Source organism: Mangifera indica, chromosome 2, assembly GCF_011075055.1.
Source record: "Mangifera indica cultivar Alphonso chromosome 2, CATAS_Mindica_2.1, whole genome shotgun sequence".
Lineage (NCBI taxonomy): Eukaryota > Viridiplantae > Streptophyta > Magnoliopsida > Sapindales > Anacardiaceae > Mangifera > Mangifera indica.
Window position 1 is genome coordinate 19,021,255 of NC_058138.1, and position 18,069 is coordinate 19,039,323.

Consider the following 18,069-nt stretch of genomic DNA (forward strand, 5'->3'; position numbering starts at 1 on the left):
TGCTTCTTCCCCTCTAGCATGTACTTCTTTCGACTATGCTCATTTCGACGTCGTGAGGTGTTGTCTTTAACAAAGATAAGTTGTCTTCGTTGACGATGACGTTCATGACGTTAGAAGGGAGATACATTGGAGAGGAAGAAACAATGCTTGGAGATCGTTGATTGTCTTAGAAAAAATTGGATTTGAAAGTTTGAAAACTTTAGGAGAAAAATACGATTTTTGAAAACTTGAGTTTAAAAAAAATTATTAGATTTTAGGGTTTAGAAAAAATTAAAATAAAATATAAATTTATTTTTAATATTAAATATTAAATAATATTTTTATCTTTAAAATTAACATATTTATATAACTATAGATAAGTAAATAAAACTTTTGAAGTTAATAAAAATTTTTTTGAGAAAATAACATACTTTATATCTTTTGGCCTTCACCCAACCATAAAACCTCGTACCGAAAGTTTAATTAGCTGAGCGGCCAATAATACTCTTTATTTCTCTATTATTCGGCCTGACCAAATTCTTTTAGCGGTCCAAATCCCCCACATTTACAGAATTAACGAGGCCCACTCTGTGCCCACATTGGCACGTGCAGTGTCATTTCATTTCCATTTGAATCTATTCACATATCCCCACATAATCTTTGGAGAATATAAAATTTATTTTATTTGAAAGGATTTTTTGAAAAAATAAAGAGAAAAACTATATCTAATATTACTATTTTGAGTAACGAATTAAAAACTATTACTTTTTACAAATCTTCAATTTAAACCTTCTAATAATATTATTTAATATAAATTTTAAAAAATACTTAAGTGGTCTACAAAGTCATCATTACATTTTATATTTCTGTTATATTTAAATATTAACTTATTTTATATTATATATTTAAATCACAAATAAAATAAAACCTAAAAACTCCCTTTTTACAATATAAAATATATTAATTAATTTTTCGTTGTAAAATATTTGATTTGAATTCTTTTTTTTAACTCTTAAAAGTAAAAAAAAAAAAAAAAAGAAACAGAAAACTGTAATACACTGGCGCGACAAATGGACGTAACAAGACAGAGTGAGTCAGCAGAGATGGGCAAATGAAATTGAAGGAAGATGCTTTGGCCGTCAAGTAACGCTTTCACTGTCGCTCACTTTCTCGATTAGTGTCTACTCACTGTCGGAAACCGCTCATCAGTAACCTCGTGACGTCCGTCACTATCACTCACCATTACATTTTCGATTTTTGTTTGTCTTTTCATTTTCTCTCAGTTTTGGCCCTTTTTAATTGTAATCTTTCGCTTCTTCTCTCATTCCGTGGCGTCTCGATGGCGCTTTCTACCTCAGCGGTCTCTGTTCATCAAATGTATAATGTAAATGCAACTAAATTACTTGAATTCGAAATATAATCCCATATTTTGAGGTACGTCGCTTAATCTGTGTTTGGATCGAATTATCTGTAATGCCGTCGTTTGAGTTTCGGAATTAGTTTAATTAGTTTAATTTTAGCTTCGAATATTCATGTTTTATGTTTCAAAAGACTTAAACAGGCTCCTAGAGCCTGGTTTGAGAGGTTAAAGGCTCAGTGTTAAACTTAGTGGCACTCTCGTCCACAGAAGCAGAGTATAAGACCCTTAGGTAGGTAGGAAAAAAAAGCAATTTTCTTTCATGCGTTGCGTATTGATCTGATTTTTCCATTGTCGTTATTCGGTGAAGCTTTGTCGATCGCTTTATTGGTTTCTACATTTAGTTTAAATTTTGACATCATCGCTTTAATGCACGTGCTTATATTAATATTCATTAGCACGATGACAATGTGATTCTTGTGTATTTCATGCCTTGCATAATTTCATTTAGTTTGGTGCTGTAACCTGATGGGACAATTACGATTTCTTTAACTTCTTTTCTGCTTGTATGTTGAATTTCAGTGGCAGTTTTTTATCAAGTAAAACGTGTCTATAGTATTATTTTCGGTCAGGTAGCTTGACAAAATTAATCGATTTGTATCATGTTAATGCTTGCAAGTTTTTATTTCTTTATCAAGGAAAAAAGGAAAAAAAAATATAATTGATAATTACAAATAAATTTTAACAAAATTAAATTAGTTTTTCATTATAAGTATATTCTACAGTAGACAAGAATACAAGATTGTACATTCTATGGTTGTCAACTCTATATTTTAGAACCAAGATCAAATTATTATTTAATGAAGAGTTTTTTAATCTTTTACATTGGCCATTGTCAGCGCAGAATTTTATATTATTTCAAACAAGTTACTACTTTAGACAATCATTCTTTAGATAGGCTTCATGGTATTAGAAGGTGACTTTTGATAGTTAATCGTTAGGTTTTGAATGATTTATTGTAGACAATTATGGATATTTTACTTTAGGTTTGAAATAGTTAAGTAAAACTACTTGATTTTCAGGTCAAATTTTGAACCAGTTTTTACTTGTTGGAAGACCATATATTGTCTTTGAATAAGTGAAAACAACGCCCTGGTATCTTACCACCAATATTGATTTTGGGAGTAGAGTTTGTTCCATTGCAGCAAATTTGTTTTAAGTTGAAGAATTTGTCTACACTGCAAATGATTATGTATGAGCAAGATCCAGATGTTCTTTGGTGGGGTCTCCAACTGTTTGAAAGTGATCCATACTATAGTTCTGGGTATGGTGATACTATTTCACCAGATGATGTGGACAATTATGGACAACATTTTGGGGAAGATCATTATGAAGCTGAATGTTGCAATGTAGAGTATGATGAGCTTATTGCTCATGCACTTCAAGAAGAACTATCACAACTTGCAGTTGTTGAAGTACCTCAGTCTCCATGTGGAGATGAAGAGAACTTGCAAGTACCTGATTTTCAAGAAGACTGGCTTTGCCAGTCTGCAGCAAACTATTGTTCTGGTAAATGTCAAATATGAAAGTGAAAATCACTCTTGTAAACTGTGCTTATGTTGTTCATAATTTGTAGGTGTGGAGAGTGGCCAGGAAGAGGCAGATGATAGTCAGCCTTCCAGTTTATGTTCTAGCCCTGAAGAAGAGTCATACTATGGAGAGGAGTGGTCATATCCACTAGAGCTGATAGAACAGTATGCAGCTGATACTGAAGTAGGGAAAAGGTTGAATCGAATGGTTCCTGTTCCTGTAAGTTTAGCATCTAAGAACTGCTGTAATGCTTTCACATTTTTTCCCTGATAAACTTTTGGAGGACTTCCATCTTTATGCATGCTTAGAATTGAGATAACATACTCCTGCTGGTCCATAACTTCTGATTGCTATTGTATCGAAAATTTACCTAAAGCATGTTTGCTAAGTTTAATCTTATTGTATAGTATAGTATTTCGTTTTTTTTGTCTGGAAATTTCAGAAAGGTAATTTCGTTGTGAGTAATCATATATATATAAATAATCTTCAGTATCCTTACAAGGGAAATGGTCAACAAGATTGATACCTGCATTGCAGGCATGTTGGTTAGCTTGGGCTATTTTTGTTACACACTTTAGCATCACTATTGCATCCTGAATTGGCTTTTTCTCTATGTTTTGACTTTTCTTATTTGTTTTGTCGTTTGTGCAGCATGTTCCTAGAATTAACAGAGAAATACCATCTATTGATGAAGCAACTTTGGATCACCAGAGGCTACTGGAGAGGTATCATATCTTGTTTTTCTACCCATTTACATTTTTGCAGATACTTTTACTTTTTCTTCTTATCCTCCCTTTTATCATAAGATCTTCCTTCTAGCTAGGTATTAGGGTGTCATAGGATAATTTATTTTTTTTGTAAGCAAATGTTTTTTCTTCTATAGATTGCAGGTATATGATTTGGTTGAACGCAAAGTTCAAGGAGATGGGAATTGCCAGGTTAGCTTTCCAAGTTCAGCATGTATGTCTTGGTGCGCCTTAGGTTCCGTAAAGCTGTAATGTTTAATTTTTCTAGTTATTTGGTAAAATGGAAGATCAGCAGATTCTTCAGCGAAAGAAGATCGAGTTTGTGTTGCAAACTATGTTCTCCTTGCCATATGTTTTCTTCCACAGTATGGTTTTATCTCACTCGGTTGTGTAAGCTGGGCCCTCATTTATGTTTTTTCATGTTTTTGACTGCTTCACCTGCTATAATCAAAATACTTTCAATTATTTTCCTTCTTATCATTTGTGGAGTCAAGTTGATGAAGAGATCTTGTTTTCGAGTCCCCAGTTTAATTGTTGAGTTGTATAAACTTTTTGGATCAGTGGTTTCTCAACAACAGTTCTACATGATTCTAAGTTAGCATGGCATTAGTGAAGACCTGATTCTGTATCTTAACTGTGGATGCCTTTGAATCTTTTGGTTTTATTTTATTTTATTTTTTTCAAATTAGGTCTTATTTAACATGCATGTCTGATGCTGTCTGTGCAACTGTTGTTATTAAGAGACCTTAATGCTTTACCAATTGTCTTTAAAAGCCAAGAATGTTTCTTAGAATGTAATGCTTTTAACTTATCATTAGAGCTCACAAATATTTGACGTGGTGCTTTTCCTTGACACTCTCCTAAGAAATGGTATAATTCTATTTGTATCAGGATGAACTGTGTTTATATGGTGCTTAAGGTCATTTACACATGACTTCTCATTAATTTCTTATGTAACCAGTTTCGCGCTTTATCAGACCAAATTTATCGAACTCCTGAGCACCATGAATTTGTCAGGCATCAAGTTGTAAATCAGGTTGGCTTTTGCTTATTACATTAAATTTTGGCAACAGTGATAGAAGCTTGAGTTCAAAGTATTTATGGGCATAAGGGTTTACATAAATTGGTAATTTTTTTGTTTCACTGTATCGTGATTTATCAGCTTAAGTCTTATCTGGAGATATATGAGGGATATGTTCCCATGGCCTATGGTGATTATTTGGAGAAGATGTCCAAGTATTTCCCTGCACCTTTTAATTGACTTGAACTTTCTTGCATTTGGGTAAGAGTTGACCTTTCTTTGCTATCTTGTGGACAAATGTAGGAGTGGTGAATGGGGTGATCATGTCACTTTGCAGGCTGCTGCAGATTTGGTATGCTTAATGATTTTATTTTAGCCTTTTGTTTTTGCACCAGTTTATTACCATGAGTTTCATAATTCTGTGTATCAATTTTCTGTGTGAATCACTATATCTGGTTAATTCTTGAAAGTTGTTTGTTGAAATAGTTTCTAGACTAGCGACATTAAAAAATAAATTTTGGTCTGATTTGCTCATGCCAATTGTATGAAAATGGTTTCAGTAGAATTTTGCATGCTACTACTATGCTTCTATTGGCAGGCACTACAACCTTATGAAAGGTTTGGGACTTGAATTTTCAGAACATATGACTTAGCTCATAGTAATTATATAGTGAATTATGTGGAACCATAACAAAAGAAAGATTTGAGATCCTCTATTAACATCATGGCATTTGATAATATTTGCTTTACCCTTGATTGGTGTTACTTGGATATCACTCGAACCAGAATACAAGGTATCTGCTCCAAACAAAAGGGGTGATATCTGGAAATTTTTGAGGAATAAGTATAACACAACATTTAAGACATTTGTTGCTGGTTGAACCATTTTTCCTCCTTCCAAGAGTCTGGGGAGGGGTTTTATTGTAGGAAACTTATTGTTTTTCTGAGACTGAACAATTATTAAAGAGAGTGTTTGGCTTTTGTTGAGTAAATAAAACTTACACAAGTGGGATATCAGTATTGCTCTTATCCTATGGGGTTAATTGGTGGTTCTGGATGTTATTGAAAGTTGCATATCAGGATATTCTCTCCTACTTGATGATGCAGTCCATGTGGGCCAATCTAAAAATCTTGAACTCATGTGTCATGTTGTGAATAATAATTCAGCTTTCATGCCTGCGGTAAATGGGGCATTCTTTACCTGTGTGTGTCTACTACCCTAGTTCCATAGTATTGCAAGTGCTTGTGAGTTGGATGAATTGTATTGTAAATATTATTTCTAAAAGCTATCAATTCTTGCATGCATGATTTATGAAGTTGAGCACAGTTAAACCTGATGTGCATGATAAACATCGCAAGAATGAACAACTTGTCTACTTTGTTGGTGTTTGTTAAATACACATTGTGTTGTCTAATACACGTTAATGATTTGCTGCAGTATGGTGTGAAAATATTTGTAATAACATCTTTTAAGGACACTTGCTATATTGAGATTCTCCCTGATGTTGAGAGGTCAAATCGAGGTACATTTGTGGGCTTATTGCTTTAAATGTTTGATTAGTTTGCTAAACTTGTTTTGGTTGGTTTTTATATTGCAAATGATATCTCCAATGTTTTATGTATTATATCGCATTGTTAATCAAGATTTTGTTTTATGCTATGAATTTTAATTACTTCATAATAATTGAGATTACTGTTTTATCCAGAATGAAATGAATAAAATGATAAACTGAGACTAAAGCCTCATAAAAAATTTTACTGTTAAATTGTAAACTATAGGGTACTCTCTGCTCTTGATATTAAATCCTGAAAGGGCCAATGGCTGTGCACCCCTGGAAAATTCATTATATGCCCTGTGTTCTCGTTCGATAGATAAGGTTGATGTTGATTTTTTAATTTAATCCTGCTGCTGTGTCACAACTGGCCCTTTTTATTCCCTTGACCTATATTGACAATTACTGGACCCATATTGCATAGATGAAGGTAAGGCACCATCTAAATTATTGGATGTAAGTGCTTGATTGGGATTAATTTATTTATTGGACTCTAATTGCGGCTTCATAAAATGGATTTCATTTCAGATTCATATGATGGTTAAGAAAACTTGTTTTATGAAATTGCAAAGGCTAATCCTTTTTTTTTCTAACTGTGTTGGAGGGGAATTTCCCTTGAGAAAATGAGTGGGATGTTCAGTATCAGAAGTAAATGCATCACTGTAATTGTAAGCATATCATGTTTCTCTGTAAAAACTTACATATTTAGCTAGAACTTCAGTTATGGATATCTGCTTTTTCAGCCAGTCACTTGCTCTGAGCCTCAATTTTCTCCACAGCCAGCCATTATTCTCTCTCTCTCTCTTTTATTTTTTTTGTCCTTCTCATTTTCATGTTTAGTACTCTTTAATGTGGCTGTTTACAAGATTGATGGGGTGAAACATGTTTTAAAAGGAATGTAAGGAAATTTTCTTGTTTCTTTATTACACTATTTTACCATTGTGTTTTCCAATGGGAAATTGACGATAGCTTCGTGTTATGTGTCCTGGGCAGTAATATATCTGAGCTTTTGGGCAGAGGTGCACTACAACTCTATTTGCCCACCAGGAGGTAAATATCCACTCTTGTACTTCTGACCATGTCCAGTGTTTGTTCTTTTACTCGCATGAAGGAAATGAGTTTCTCTGGACTTGAGATGAGAAGTTCTAAGATTGTTATTTGCGTTTCTAGAAGTAGTTGAGGTGTTGAAAACAGATAATTGTGCAATTTCTTATATGTTTGACCTAGAAATTTTTGTCTGTCACACAGAGGCTGTAAGATTCTGACAAACTATGTGCTCTTTTTGCAGTCTTATGTTACAGATTTTCTAAAATCTGAAAAACCGAATTACCATTGTTTTGTAATCAGAGCTCTGTCAAACAAGTTATTGAATTTAATCTTTCAAACTGATTCTCAACAAAATGAGACTGAATAGGACCATCCAGATAACCAATTTTGCTGATATATTGCCTAGTTATTTGGTAACATAGGATGAGCGATGACAGCCAGGCTTGGTTCTTTGCTTCTTTGCATTCCATATCATTATTCATGAGACCACGTTAAATGAATAATCTAACCATTTCAAGGTGTGATCAGCCCCTTGAAACCATGTTAAATGTCTCTGTCTATCGGAATTATCTAACCATTTTCATGTACCTTTTGTGTTTTCAAAGATTAACAATGCTTCATATTTGCCATTGCTTCTCCAGAGGAGCCTGAATATGAAACCAAGTAGAAGCGGTGGCGATTGTTTACAAACAAGCAGTTGATGTAACAGAATGAGTACTGCTGGTGGTAATGATGGGTTTCATTCTCTCTAGTGTTTGGGCTGGAAATGTTTGTTTGTTGCTTTTACTAGAAGATGCAGTTTCCTCATTACTCTTTCTGAACCAGATTCAATTCTATTCTGATTTTAAGGACGGATGAAATTACAAACAAGCAGTTCAATTCTTTGTGAACCAGTTTCCTCATCTGTATATGTCCTTTTAATGTAGACAGACAATCTCTGTTGCATTTCCAAAATTTCTTTCCCATGACATTTCATTATTTGATCGCAATTTTTTTGATGAGGTGTGAACCAATATCATTTGAAATTAGCAAACCATTGTAAACTTTCTTCAGATAGCTGAAACTCGACTGCATTCATTTATGTCACTCACTCACTCAACAGGTGATAATTTAACTTTTTGAAACTTAAAGGATGAAAACTACCATTTCATCAAACCTGGGCTGATACATAGTCATTTAGCCTTTTAAATTTGATAAATCAATTTTTTTTTTTTTTTAATAAAATTGTTAATATTCTGTTAATTGAAAATTCGAAGAGTTGAACATAACTCAAAGTAGGACTGTATTAGGCAAGAAAAAGAAAAAGTAGATTCAGAGAAACACCTTCGGAAAGAATCTGGTTGGTTTTGGCTAAACTAAATTAGTATTTCCATGTCCGTTAAGACATACTAAAATAATCATCTCCGGCATTAGTCTTCATTGAAATTCTGCAACTTTTCTCCATCTTGATGATAGGGTAGAACAATATCTGGTACCTCCTCAATATCCTCAGCAGGCTGATATGATATGCCAAGGAAAACAAATGAGAAGCAAATGCAAAACATCATCATGTGGATTGCCAATCAAGACCACAAAAAACCAAGGAAGAGATAAAACTACCTTCCATAATTCCAAAAGACGCCAAAGCAAATAATCGATGATCATGACCAAGCAAAAAAGCTTTCCTGCCCAAGCACCACAGGAGAGGTACCTGACAAACATTGTATTCTAAGCAGCATATAGAAATAATATTAAGTTATTCAATAAAACTATGTATATCTATTTTGAATACATAAATAGATACACAGTAGATATGTTTTATTATGTGATTGAGTGATTTTGAATTCATGATAAAATAACACTTAATCGCATAATATCATATAAGTGTATACCAATTTGTGTACTTAAAATAAGTATGTAAAGTGTTACTCTAAGTTATTTAACCAAAAATTTACACATTGAGATGAGCTTATACAAAAGTAAGTTCTGCACTTTAGATAAGATCCAAAAGAAATGACTTCATTTGGTGACCAAACATTTTGCTGGGTACCGTAAGGTGAAGATGATAAATATGGTTGAAGTTTTCCTACTGAATTCCCAGTACAAGAGAACCAAAAATACAATTATGTCCATTGTTTATGAGGCATTTATATCAAACTTTTCAAGTAATGATTAAACAGGTAGTCATCATGATGATTTACATCGTATCCACACTAAATTCACAAAATAGACTTGCAGCACAAAACTTTTGTATGATCATCATCTATTCAAATGAAACTTTTTAACAGCATTACCGTGAGAGACGCTCCAGAAGATTTTGGTTGGAGCATTTTAATGCACGGTCATACACAATCTCAGTCCTTTTGGCAACATCATGCCAATGATACAATTTCTTCATCTGGAAAAAGTCAAACAATCCTTTGGTCATTACACAATAAGTCAAATTCTCAAAATTAATAAATTCTTCTACATAAAAGTTACTCACACGTTCATGCATAACTTGTGGATCAATCTTAGGAAGTATAGATATCGCCTTCCTAATCGCTAGTACCATATCAACAGGGTCTGGTTCAGCAAGTACAATCATGTCATCTGGTAAAACCTACATCACAGGGATAATTAGTTAACAGCTTAAGATTTCCAGAAACTTTTAATTATTCTAGCATAATTGTTAAGATATTACAAACAAAATTGACTAGGTACAGAGGACATCTCATGATACATGCCTCTGGAACACCTCCCACACGTGTACTGACAGTTAATAATCCGCAACTAGCTGCCTCTAAGATAGCTATGCAAAAGGCTTCAGTTAAAGAACTGTCATAAAGGAAGGTGAACAATCAGAAAAGACAATCAACAAGAAAAAATAAAATTAAGATCTCTTAATCCAGACTAATTAATTCCTTCATCTTCATATTTAACTAATAGATGATATATATAATCATAAGTTCACAAAAGTTGGTTAAGCAGCTCAAAAATAAAAAATAATAACAAAGATATATCATCCATAGGAATTTCACCTGTTTAAGAATATGTGGCCAGAAATCAGAACAGACCGTACATGAGCATGTGGTACAGCACCCAGCATTTCAACTCGATCTTGAAGAGAATGCTTCTCCCTCATCTCTTCCAACCGCACACGTTTTGGTCCATCTCCTCCAACAATGAAACGAACCTTGAAGTGTGTTTCCAAAAAGGGGATTGAAGAGTGAATAATAACTTAGTATGCCAAAACATTAAGTTCAGCCAAACATATCACTTTCCTGTTTAATATGTTTGAACTAAAAAGAAAAACAATTAGTTAATATTCATTGAACTGATGTGTCTCAGAACAAAAAAACAAAATATACTTAAACAGGACAAATGGAGGAGATTATGATACATGAACTCTAGCATAATATTGTCCACCCGTTTGGAAAAAAATAATTTATCCAATGGTCCATATATAAAGTCCAATTTACCATATGACTTTTGATTATAGCCTATAACTTAAGAAAACAAATGAGAGTAGCAGAAAACACCAGTTACATCAACTTATTACCATTAGCATGATCTACATCCCTTTCCATTATAAAAGACTCCATGAAACATAAATGCTGACACACATAGTATTCGTGAATTAATAGTCAACGCTAACAGGACAACAATCAATCATTCTTTTGAAAAGAAACAAACATAAAGCACCTTTTGCAATTCCAAAAAAGAAAAATTGTATCTGTTGATATACTGAGGTGCTGAAGAAAATTTCTAACAAATCATTCAGTATGTCAAAGAAACACAAATTATTTACCAAAACATCTAGCCACAAGTGCATCTGTTGATATGCAAACAAGATGAGAAGAATCTTCATCTTATTTAGAATCAAGTGGAAAACTAAATTATGCATAAGAGGATACAATGAATAGACAATAAAAAATGGAAATAAGATATTTGACCACAGGGACAATTTACTGCCAAGTAATGCCTACTCGTTAGTGGCTTAATTTTGCCAATTCACTGGTATAAAAGCAAGGTCCCAATATGCAAAGAGCAAGTGGAAACAATGCTTAATTCACACTGATCCCATGTCAAGCGAACAAATCCATGTGATAGAAAGGCATAAGATCATAAAAAAACACCCAAAAGCAACATCACGGTCCAAATTACTCACGTTGGGATAACGGCGGCAGACTTCTGGAATGACTTCAACAAGCAAATCCGCACCCTTACGATAAACCAATCTACTAATCACAACAATAATAATTTCATTATTGCCAGGTCGCACAGGAGCAGGCTTGAACATAGCAGTGTCCACAGCATTTGGAATTACAAAAACCTTTTCTGGTGGCAGACCAGATCTTAGCACTGTATTTTCCTTGCTTGTGTGAGAAACGCAAATGGCCTGGCTTACATCCGCTAAAGTAAACTGCAAAACTTTGTTCATGTGAATGCTTCCCACATCAGCAAAACCATACAGTGAATGGTCAGTAAAAATAACTTTGTATCCCATAGTGCGTGCATGCATCAAAGCTTCATGACAAAGGGTTGAGAAGGCTTGATGTCCATGCACCAGAGATATTTTTTCTCGAATAAGGATTGTCCTAATAATTGGAAGTGTCCCATAAAAGGTTGGTAACGTATTTTGCATAACAAATGGTCTCCATGGTACATAGTAAACTTTCAAGCCACCCGTCATGTACCTCACACCAGAGCGGTTTCCATAAGCATGAGTCATAACCACCACCTAAATTGTCATATAAATAATAAATAACTTATCTAATAAATAACAATCAAGAATGTAGAACATATAAACAACCCATTGATTTGCAGGAAGCTAATTACTAAAAGCGCTCAAGGGAGATTTTATCTGGAATAGCATCAAAGATGTTATAGCTACAGATACAGACAGAAACAGTGGGTATAGTCTGACCTTATGGCCAAGCTTGAGTAAACATTGTGAAAGATAATAAATGTGATTCTCCACACCGCCAAAGTTGGGGTAGAAAAAATCAGAGACCATCAGTATCCTATGCTTCTCATTGGCCATTGAAGTCCGATTTCTCGCCTGCAATCCATCATTTAGCTGATTACCAAAATTATGGAAATATAAATACACAATGGAAGGGGCATTATGTAATTAGGTGATTTTGAAAACGTAACACCCAATCATATGATGACATATTATCTTGGTACCCAATTTGGAACTCATTTTTAGGTATACATAGCATTGCTCTTAAATGAATAATAATAACATATTCACCACTGTATCTATAGATTGATGAGTTATACTTCCCATTTCTGTATACCAAATTAAATTAAAACAATATAAATCTTCAAAAATCAGAATGATTTCATTTTAGTTTCCATGTAATTTTCTGGAATCTATAACGAAAACGTTCTGATTTTTAAATCTATTTTATTGGTACCTACCATAAAACATCCATACAAAAAGTCGAACAAAAAAATAAAAATAAAAAACCGTTGAAATCAGTATCTTCTAATATTCGCAGCTACCCCTTAATCCTCATCAACTGAGAATTCACATTCCAATTTTTTTGGGATTACAGGAAAAGGAAAATGCAAACATAAATAGGCAAAAGATGCAGCAAATTTTCATGAGCTTAATTCTACAAATTTAGGACACCCACATAACTAGAATATATAAATATGTGTGTGTGGTATGTTCCACTGATGCAATTGTGAGCAAATTAATCCCCATACAAAACAAGATGAAGAAAAATTATAGATAAAAAAGGAAAATCCTACAGATAATCTCAATGCTTAGGATAATACTTCATTGACAATTTTTTTATGCAAATTCACTTATATATGTAACATTAACCAAAGAAATTAACCCATAAAATTCAATAATTTATTTGTGCAGATGTAAAGCAATATAAGATGCCCAGAATTTGTAAAAAATTACATGAAAATAGTAGTGAATAGTGATAATGAAAAAAAGAACGCTTTAAACCTAACGAAAACGGTGTTATAATTGTTTGTCGATGCTTATCAAAAGAAATAGAGATAAATCAACTATGGAATTGGACCATTTTATTGAAGAAATATATCAATTTATAAATTAGCCTCAAACTAAAGTCGAGTTAATAGATGTAACTTTAACAACACAATTATTATGTTAGGGATGTAACACAAATTACTTTTTAAATTCTAATACTCCTAAATGACTGAAATTCAATCCTAATATTCCTAATTACCGAAATCCTTATTTAATTACAATGTTCCAAAATTATTCAAGGGTCTAACAAGGTCTGAAAAGCATAATGATCTATTTTCCAATGAGTGAGGCAGATGGTGCCAGAGATAAGCTTGGGGATTAAGGTACATAACAATTCTTTTTTATCCAGATAGCTTGAACACTTAATTCTCCTTATGACTCAAAATTAACACAACAGTGTTTTAAAATCTAATTCCCACGTGTATGCACTAATTCCATCTCCAAGACAATGCAAAACATCCATTCAATGCCTAGAAAAACAAATGGAATTGCACTCAATCCTTTCTGTTCTGCATCTCACTCCTTCCTTACACCTAAAAATTGGCATCCCTCCACTTGATTCCAACATTATGTGTATCCATCTATAATACGTGCAACTGCAGTGATCAACTCCAACACAGAACTTGAGGACTACAGCTTATATGGAAGATAGTTCACTGAAAAAAAATCCAGACTCACTTCAGAAGAACCACCAACCTAAAGTACCAAGCAAGAATGTCAAACTACACCCTATTCTGTGACCATAACTTGAATTAATAATTTCTCCAACTTAAAAATTGACAACAATAATTGGGTCTCTTCAGCTACGGACAAGCAATAATTCAAAAGCAAAAAAATGCACTAGCAAACACTAATCTGTAGAATCAAATCTGTCAATATACATTTAGAAAAATAAAATAATTCAGTATGAAAATGCAAAAGTAAATCAAACGGTACTTAAATCTCCTCAAAAAGAACATATGATCAAATTTGCTAGCCTAAAATCCAAACAGTTTAAACTACACCTAACACGCTTACACAGAAATTTAACTTTAGAAGGAAAAAAAAAAAAGTGAACTTAACATAAGATTATAACTTACCTGAGTGTGCTAAGATGAAATTTGTTCAATCAGAGACACAATCTCAGTGCCGCAATCTTCTGGAGATCAACATAACCCAGTCAAAACAACAATTAAGTAAAAGAAATTAATTTCCACGCTTATCAGCAAAAATAAGCGAAGCCCAGATGAAACCAAATGCAACCCATCAGACAAATTACCAAAACAAAACTACCCATCGATTAAGTACCAATTTCAATTAAAAAAACTGGCATTGCACTAATATCCCAATAACAAGTTTTTTAATATTTATAAACCAAGATGCAATCCAGCAAGAAAAACCCTCACCTGATAAACAGACATAAATATTTCAAGTAGAAAAAATAAGAAAGACGGTCGCAAAAAGATCACAACAGAGACTTTTTTTTTTTTTTTAAGGAAAACCGGCCTAGACAATCGAACATAAAGACTGTTATTAAAGGATGAAGGAGTATAGAAGTTTCGAAAAAGATAAATTTAGAAAATTTTAATTTCTGAAACCTTTGACCATAAGAAGAGAATAAAAATAATAAGATCATTTAGTCTTGAAGATCCCGCTTCCTGCAATTTTCTGTTATTTATAGCAGAAATTATTTAAAGGCCAAACGACATTTCTTCCCCAAACTATGCTGAAATCTCAAAGTTTTCCGTATTTAATTATGGTTCATTTATCCATCCATGGTCAGTTAAATTTAATAAAACCCTAACTCCTAAAAATTTAATCTTTTTGCCCCCTTAAAAGTTTAAAAACTAACTTTTCTCCCCTAAGCCAAATTTGAAAAGATTATACCCCCTTAAGGTTTAGTTTCTAAACCTCTTCACTTTCTCCAGTGCCATCGCCTGCCGTCTCTTCCTCCTGATGGTTTTTCTTCCACCGATAGCCCTCCTCAACTCCATCCCAACCCATCCGGAGCAAAGAGACGTCATCTGGGAAGAGAAATCGTCTTCATAGATGACAAAAACGAGATCGATTGATCTCGTCTTCATCATCTAGAAAACGAGATCGATCGATCTCGTCTTCCCAGAAGATGACGAGTGGTTTTGTCTTTGTTTGGAAAGATAATTTCTTTTCTCAGACGACGTCTCTTTACTCTGGATGGGTTGGGGTGGAGTTGAGGAGGGTCGTAAGTGGAAGAGAAACTGTTGGGAGGGAGAGACGATCAGTGATGACATCGAAAAAAATGAAAGGGTTTGAAAACTAAACCTAGGAGGGAAATGTGATCTTTTCAAACTTGATTTAAAGGAGAAAAGTTAGTTTTTTTAAATTTAGAGGGGGATATGAAATCATATTTAAGTTTATTTTTAATATTAAATATAAAATAACGATTTTACTTTCACTATCATTAATTTTAATTGTTTATGGATGGGTAAATAGTATTTTCATAATTAATTAAAAAACTTTGATAATTCAACATAGTTTAGGTAAGATTTGGCGTTATTCAAAGAGAAAACATTAATAAGCAGACCAGAGCAGCAGCCGAGAAGGAGCAAAATTGCAGGCGAGGAGGCCTTTAAAGGAGCAAGGGCAAGATACGGAGATACATGCCGACTCGGGAAAATAACCTTGTAGTCCCTGAGGTTTGAACTATACTTTGGAGTCCACAACAATCTTTTATCACATATAGGCCCTAGTTTCTTCATAAAGACACAGTTACCCCGTTTGACCTCGTTTACAAGATTAATATTATGTAAGGGAGACAGCTGGAGAATTCAAAAAAATTCAACAAATCAATGGAGATGATACTGTTGTCCAAAATTGGGGGCTGCCGCAATGCATTTTTGATAGAAGCTGAGGGAGGTTGCTTGGTGCTCGGCTGGAGTTTATCTCCTAACATGGCTTTCGGTTTTGCAGGTCTTTTCAATCCTGCCCTAAAGGTTAATGGCCGGTGTCCTTTCCTTGAGTTAGTGCATTTCCTGTGCTGGATAAAAATTCGCTGGATTCCCAAGAAGTTCATTGAAGACGTTCTGATCAAGAGTGACAGAAAAAATGCTGGAGGCGCTGATTTTTGGGATGGACTGCATGTTACTTTCTGGTGCTGCTACCTTCTTCCTGTTCTGCTTGTCAAGAAGCCTTCCTCCAGGCGGTGCTTGTCCTTCAGGGTTCTTGACTTTATGATGAGAGCAAAAATGCTGGCTGGAACAAAGAAGAAGAACCATACTCTGATTCCTCTTTTACTTGCCGAGAAGCCTTCCTCCAGGTGTTGTTCATCCTCCATGGGTTTTGTCTTTATGAAAAAAGGAAATAGTGTGGCTGGAACAAAGATGAAGAAATGTAATCTATTTCTTCCTCTGCTTGCCGAGAAGCCTTCCTCCAGGTGGTGTTCATCCTTCATGGTTATTGTCTTTTTGAAGAGAGCATAAATTGTGGCTAGAATAAAGAAGAACAAGACGTGCACTCTGTTTGGACAGTCCAAAAGTGTTTTTCATGCTTCCGTATATGATATAGGCAGTCTGCCACCTTCTCTTCGATGAGCCTTTAAGTTAGAATAATTGGCTTTTTTGTGCTTAGTTTGGTTTTATTTTGATTAGTGCAACCTGGTATCCACTTGCTATTTTTCAAAAGCTCTCAAGGTTGTCTTTTGGGGGTTGGATTTTGGACAGTTTGTTGTATTCTTTTCTTGAATTCAGTCTCTGTAATAATTTAGGTAGAGACTTTTAGGAGAAGACATGTTTAAGTGTTTGTACTTAATGGGTTGAGTTTGTCTCCTTGTGATATCGCTTTGTTTGAGATTTTTATTTATTTTATTTATAATGCACTTACTAATTAAAAAAAAAAAGATATATAAATAATAAAATTATTATTTTAAAATTATTTATTATTTATATATATAATTTTATTAGATTAATAAATAAATCTAAAACAGTTCAAAAGGTTTGGTTGTTGCGTATCGATTATACTAAGTAGAATATAATCATCATTGTGGCCCATGAAAAATGGATTTGGATTATGCATTGGGCCGACGAAGACAACACGTTAGCTTGGCCCAAAAAATTCACACACGATGGGGAAAAGAATGGACTCTGTCAATTCGAGAATCCGTTTATATTTTTGTAACCAACTTTTTATTTTTAAATTTAAAATCGCTCAATATATCTCATTTTTTTAATTTTTATAAATAAAACACAATTAATTAATGTATTTGTTGGGTTAAATTAATTTTTATATTTAATTTATAAAACTAATTTGGAGTGCGCTTAAAAAAATTATATTTTAGTGACTAATGTGGACACTAATATTAGTGAATTGTTAGTTTTTAAAAGTTAGGGAATAAAATATAATTAATGTTATAATTTTTTAAAAGGAAAAATGACTATTTCCCACCCATTTTTTAGACCATTCTTAAATCTATACCTACGAGAGATCAAAAAACTTTTTTCCCACCCATGACCAAACTGTCATTCAATTTTTCAGTTTGGGACAAAGGCAAAATCGTTATTTTACTGTTTATATTAAAAAGTTATAAAGTTTATTACTTTTCACCCCCTTTAGGTTTTAGAAACTAACATTTTACCTTTACCTAAAGTTTTTAAACTTTGAAAACTAACATTTTCACCCCCAAACCTAGGGTTTCCATATTTTTCAAAATGCGACCGCCCCCCATAACTTTCAAAACTAGCAGTTTCACTCCAATTCTTCAACTTCATCTTTTGACGTCATCATCAACCTCCTCCTTCTCCTGGTGTGATGACGGTGGTGCGGTGAAGAGATCCTCATCTTCTTAT

At 33.6% G+C, this 18,069-nt stretch overlaps 2 protein-coding genes across 5 annotated transcripts; one reads left to right on the forward strand and one right to left on the reverse strand.

Annotated features, from left to right (window-relative positions):
* The first annotated feature begins 1,112 nt into the window (after positions 1-1,112).
* On the forward strand, positions 1,113-8,268 carry LOC123208871 (OVARIAN TUMOR DOMAIN-containing deubiquitinating enzyme 12-like). 2 transcript variants are annotated; one of them, XM_044626483.1, is made up of 12 exons: positions 1,113-1,413; positions 2,419-2,905; positions 2,973-3,145; positions 3,578-3,651; positions 3,810-3,864; positions 3,960-4,037; positions 4,634-4,708; positions 4,835-4,908; positions 4,997-5,045; positions 6,132-6,216; positions 7,240-7,296; positions 7,935-8,268. In XM_044626483.1, exons 2-12 carry the CDS (start codon positions 2,581-2,583, stop codon positions 7,958-7,960), a joined length of 1,071 nt encoding a protein of 356 aa, XP_044482418.1. In that variant the 5' UTR covers positions 1,113-1,413; positions 2,419-2,580; the 3' UTR covers positions 7,961-8,268. The 2 variants fall into 2 exon arrangements, with proteins under 2 accessions (XP_044482418.1, XP_044482419.1); XM_044626484.1 differs by lacking the exon at positions 3,960-4,037 and having other exon boundaries at positions 1,122-1,413.
* A 290-nt stretch (positions 8,269-8,558) lies between these two features.
* Positions 8,559-14,948, reverse strand: LOC123208869 (phosphatidylinositol N-acetylglucosaminyltransferase subunit A). Of its 3 annotated transcripts, XM_044626482.1 has the most exons (10): positions 14,656-14,941; positions 14,350-14,408; positions 12,182-12,316; positions 11,423-11,995; positions 10,293-10,447; positions 9,999-10,089; positions 9,758-9,874; positions 9,567-9,670; positions 8,893-8,983; positions 8,559-8,789 (listed from the first exon to the last, which is right to left on the reverse strand). In XM_044626482.1, the coding sequence occupies exons 3-10, from the start codon at positions 12,296-12,298 to the stop codon at positions 8,703-8,705; spliced, it is 1,335 nt and encodes a 444-aa protein (XP_044482417.1). In that variant the 5' UTR covers positions 12,299-12,316; positions 14,350-14,408; positions 14,656-14,941; the 3' UTR covers positions 8,559-8,702. The 3 variants fall into 3 exon arrangements, with proteins under 3 accessions (XP_044482417.1, XP_044482416.1, XP_044482415.1); XM_044626481.1 differs by having other exon boundaries at positions 9,567-9,874; positions 14,350-14,405; positions 14,656-14,948; XM_044626480.1 differs by having other exon boundaries at positions 9,567-9,874; positions 14,656-14,948.
* Positions 14,949-18,069: the final 3,121 nt, after the last annotated feature.

Coding starts and splice junctions, on each gene's coding strand:
- LOC123208869 (XM_044626481.1), bottom strand. CDS start 12,298: ATGGCCAATGAGAAGCATAGGATACTGATGGTCTCTGATTTTTTCTAC. Junction 11,996..12,181: donor TACTCAAGCTTGGCCATAAG/GTCAGACTATAC, acceptor ATGACAATTTAG/GTGGTGGTTATGACTCATGC. Junction 10,090..10,292: donor GGCCACATATTCTTAAACAG/GTGAAATTCCTA, acceptor CCTTTATGACAG/TTCTTTAACTGAAGCCTTTT.
- LOC123208871 (XM_044626483.1), top strand. CDS start 2,581: ATGATTATGTATGAGCAAGATCCAGATGTTCTTTGGTGGGGTCTCCAA. Junction 2,906..2,972: donor TGCAGCAAACTATTGTTCTG/GTAAATGTCAAA, acceptor CATAATTTGTAG/GTGTGGAGAGTGGCCAGGAA. Junction 3,865..3,959: donor AAGGAGATGGGAATTGCCAG/GTTAGCTTTCCA, acceptor GTAAAATGGAAG/ATCAGCAGATTCTTCAGCGA.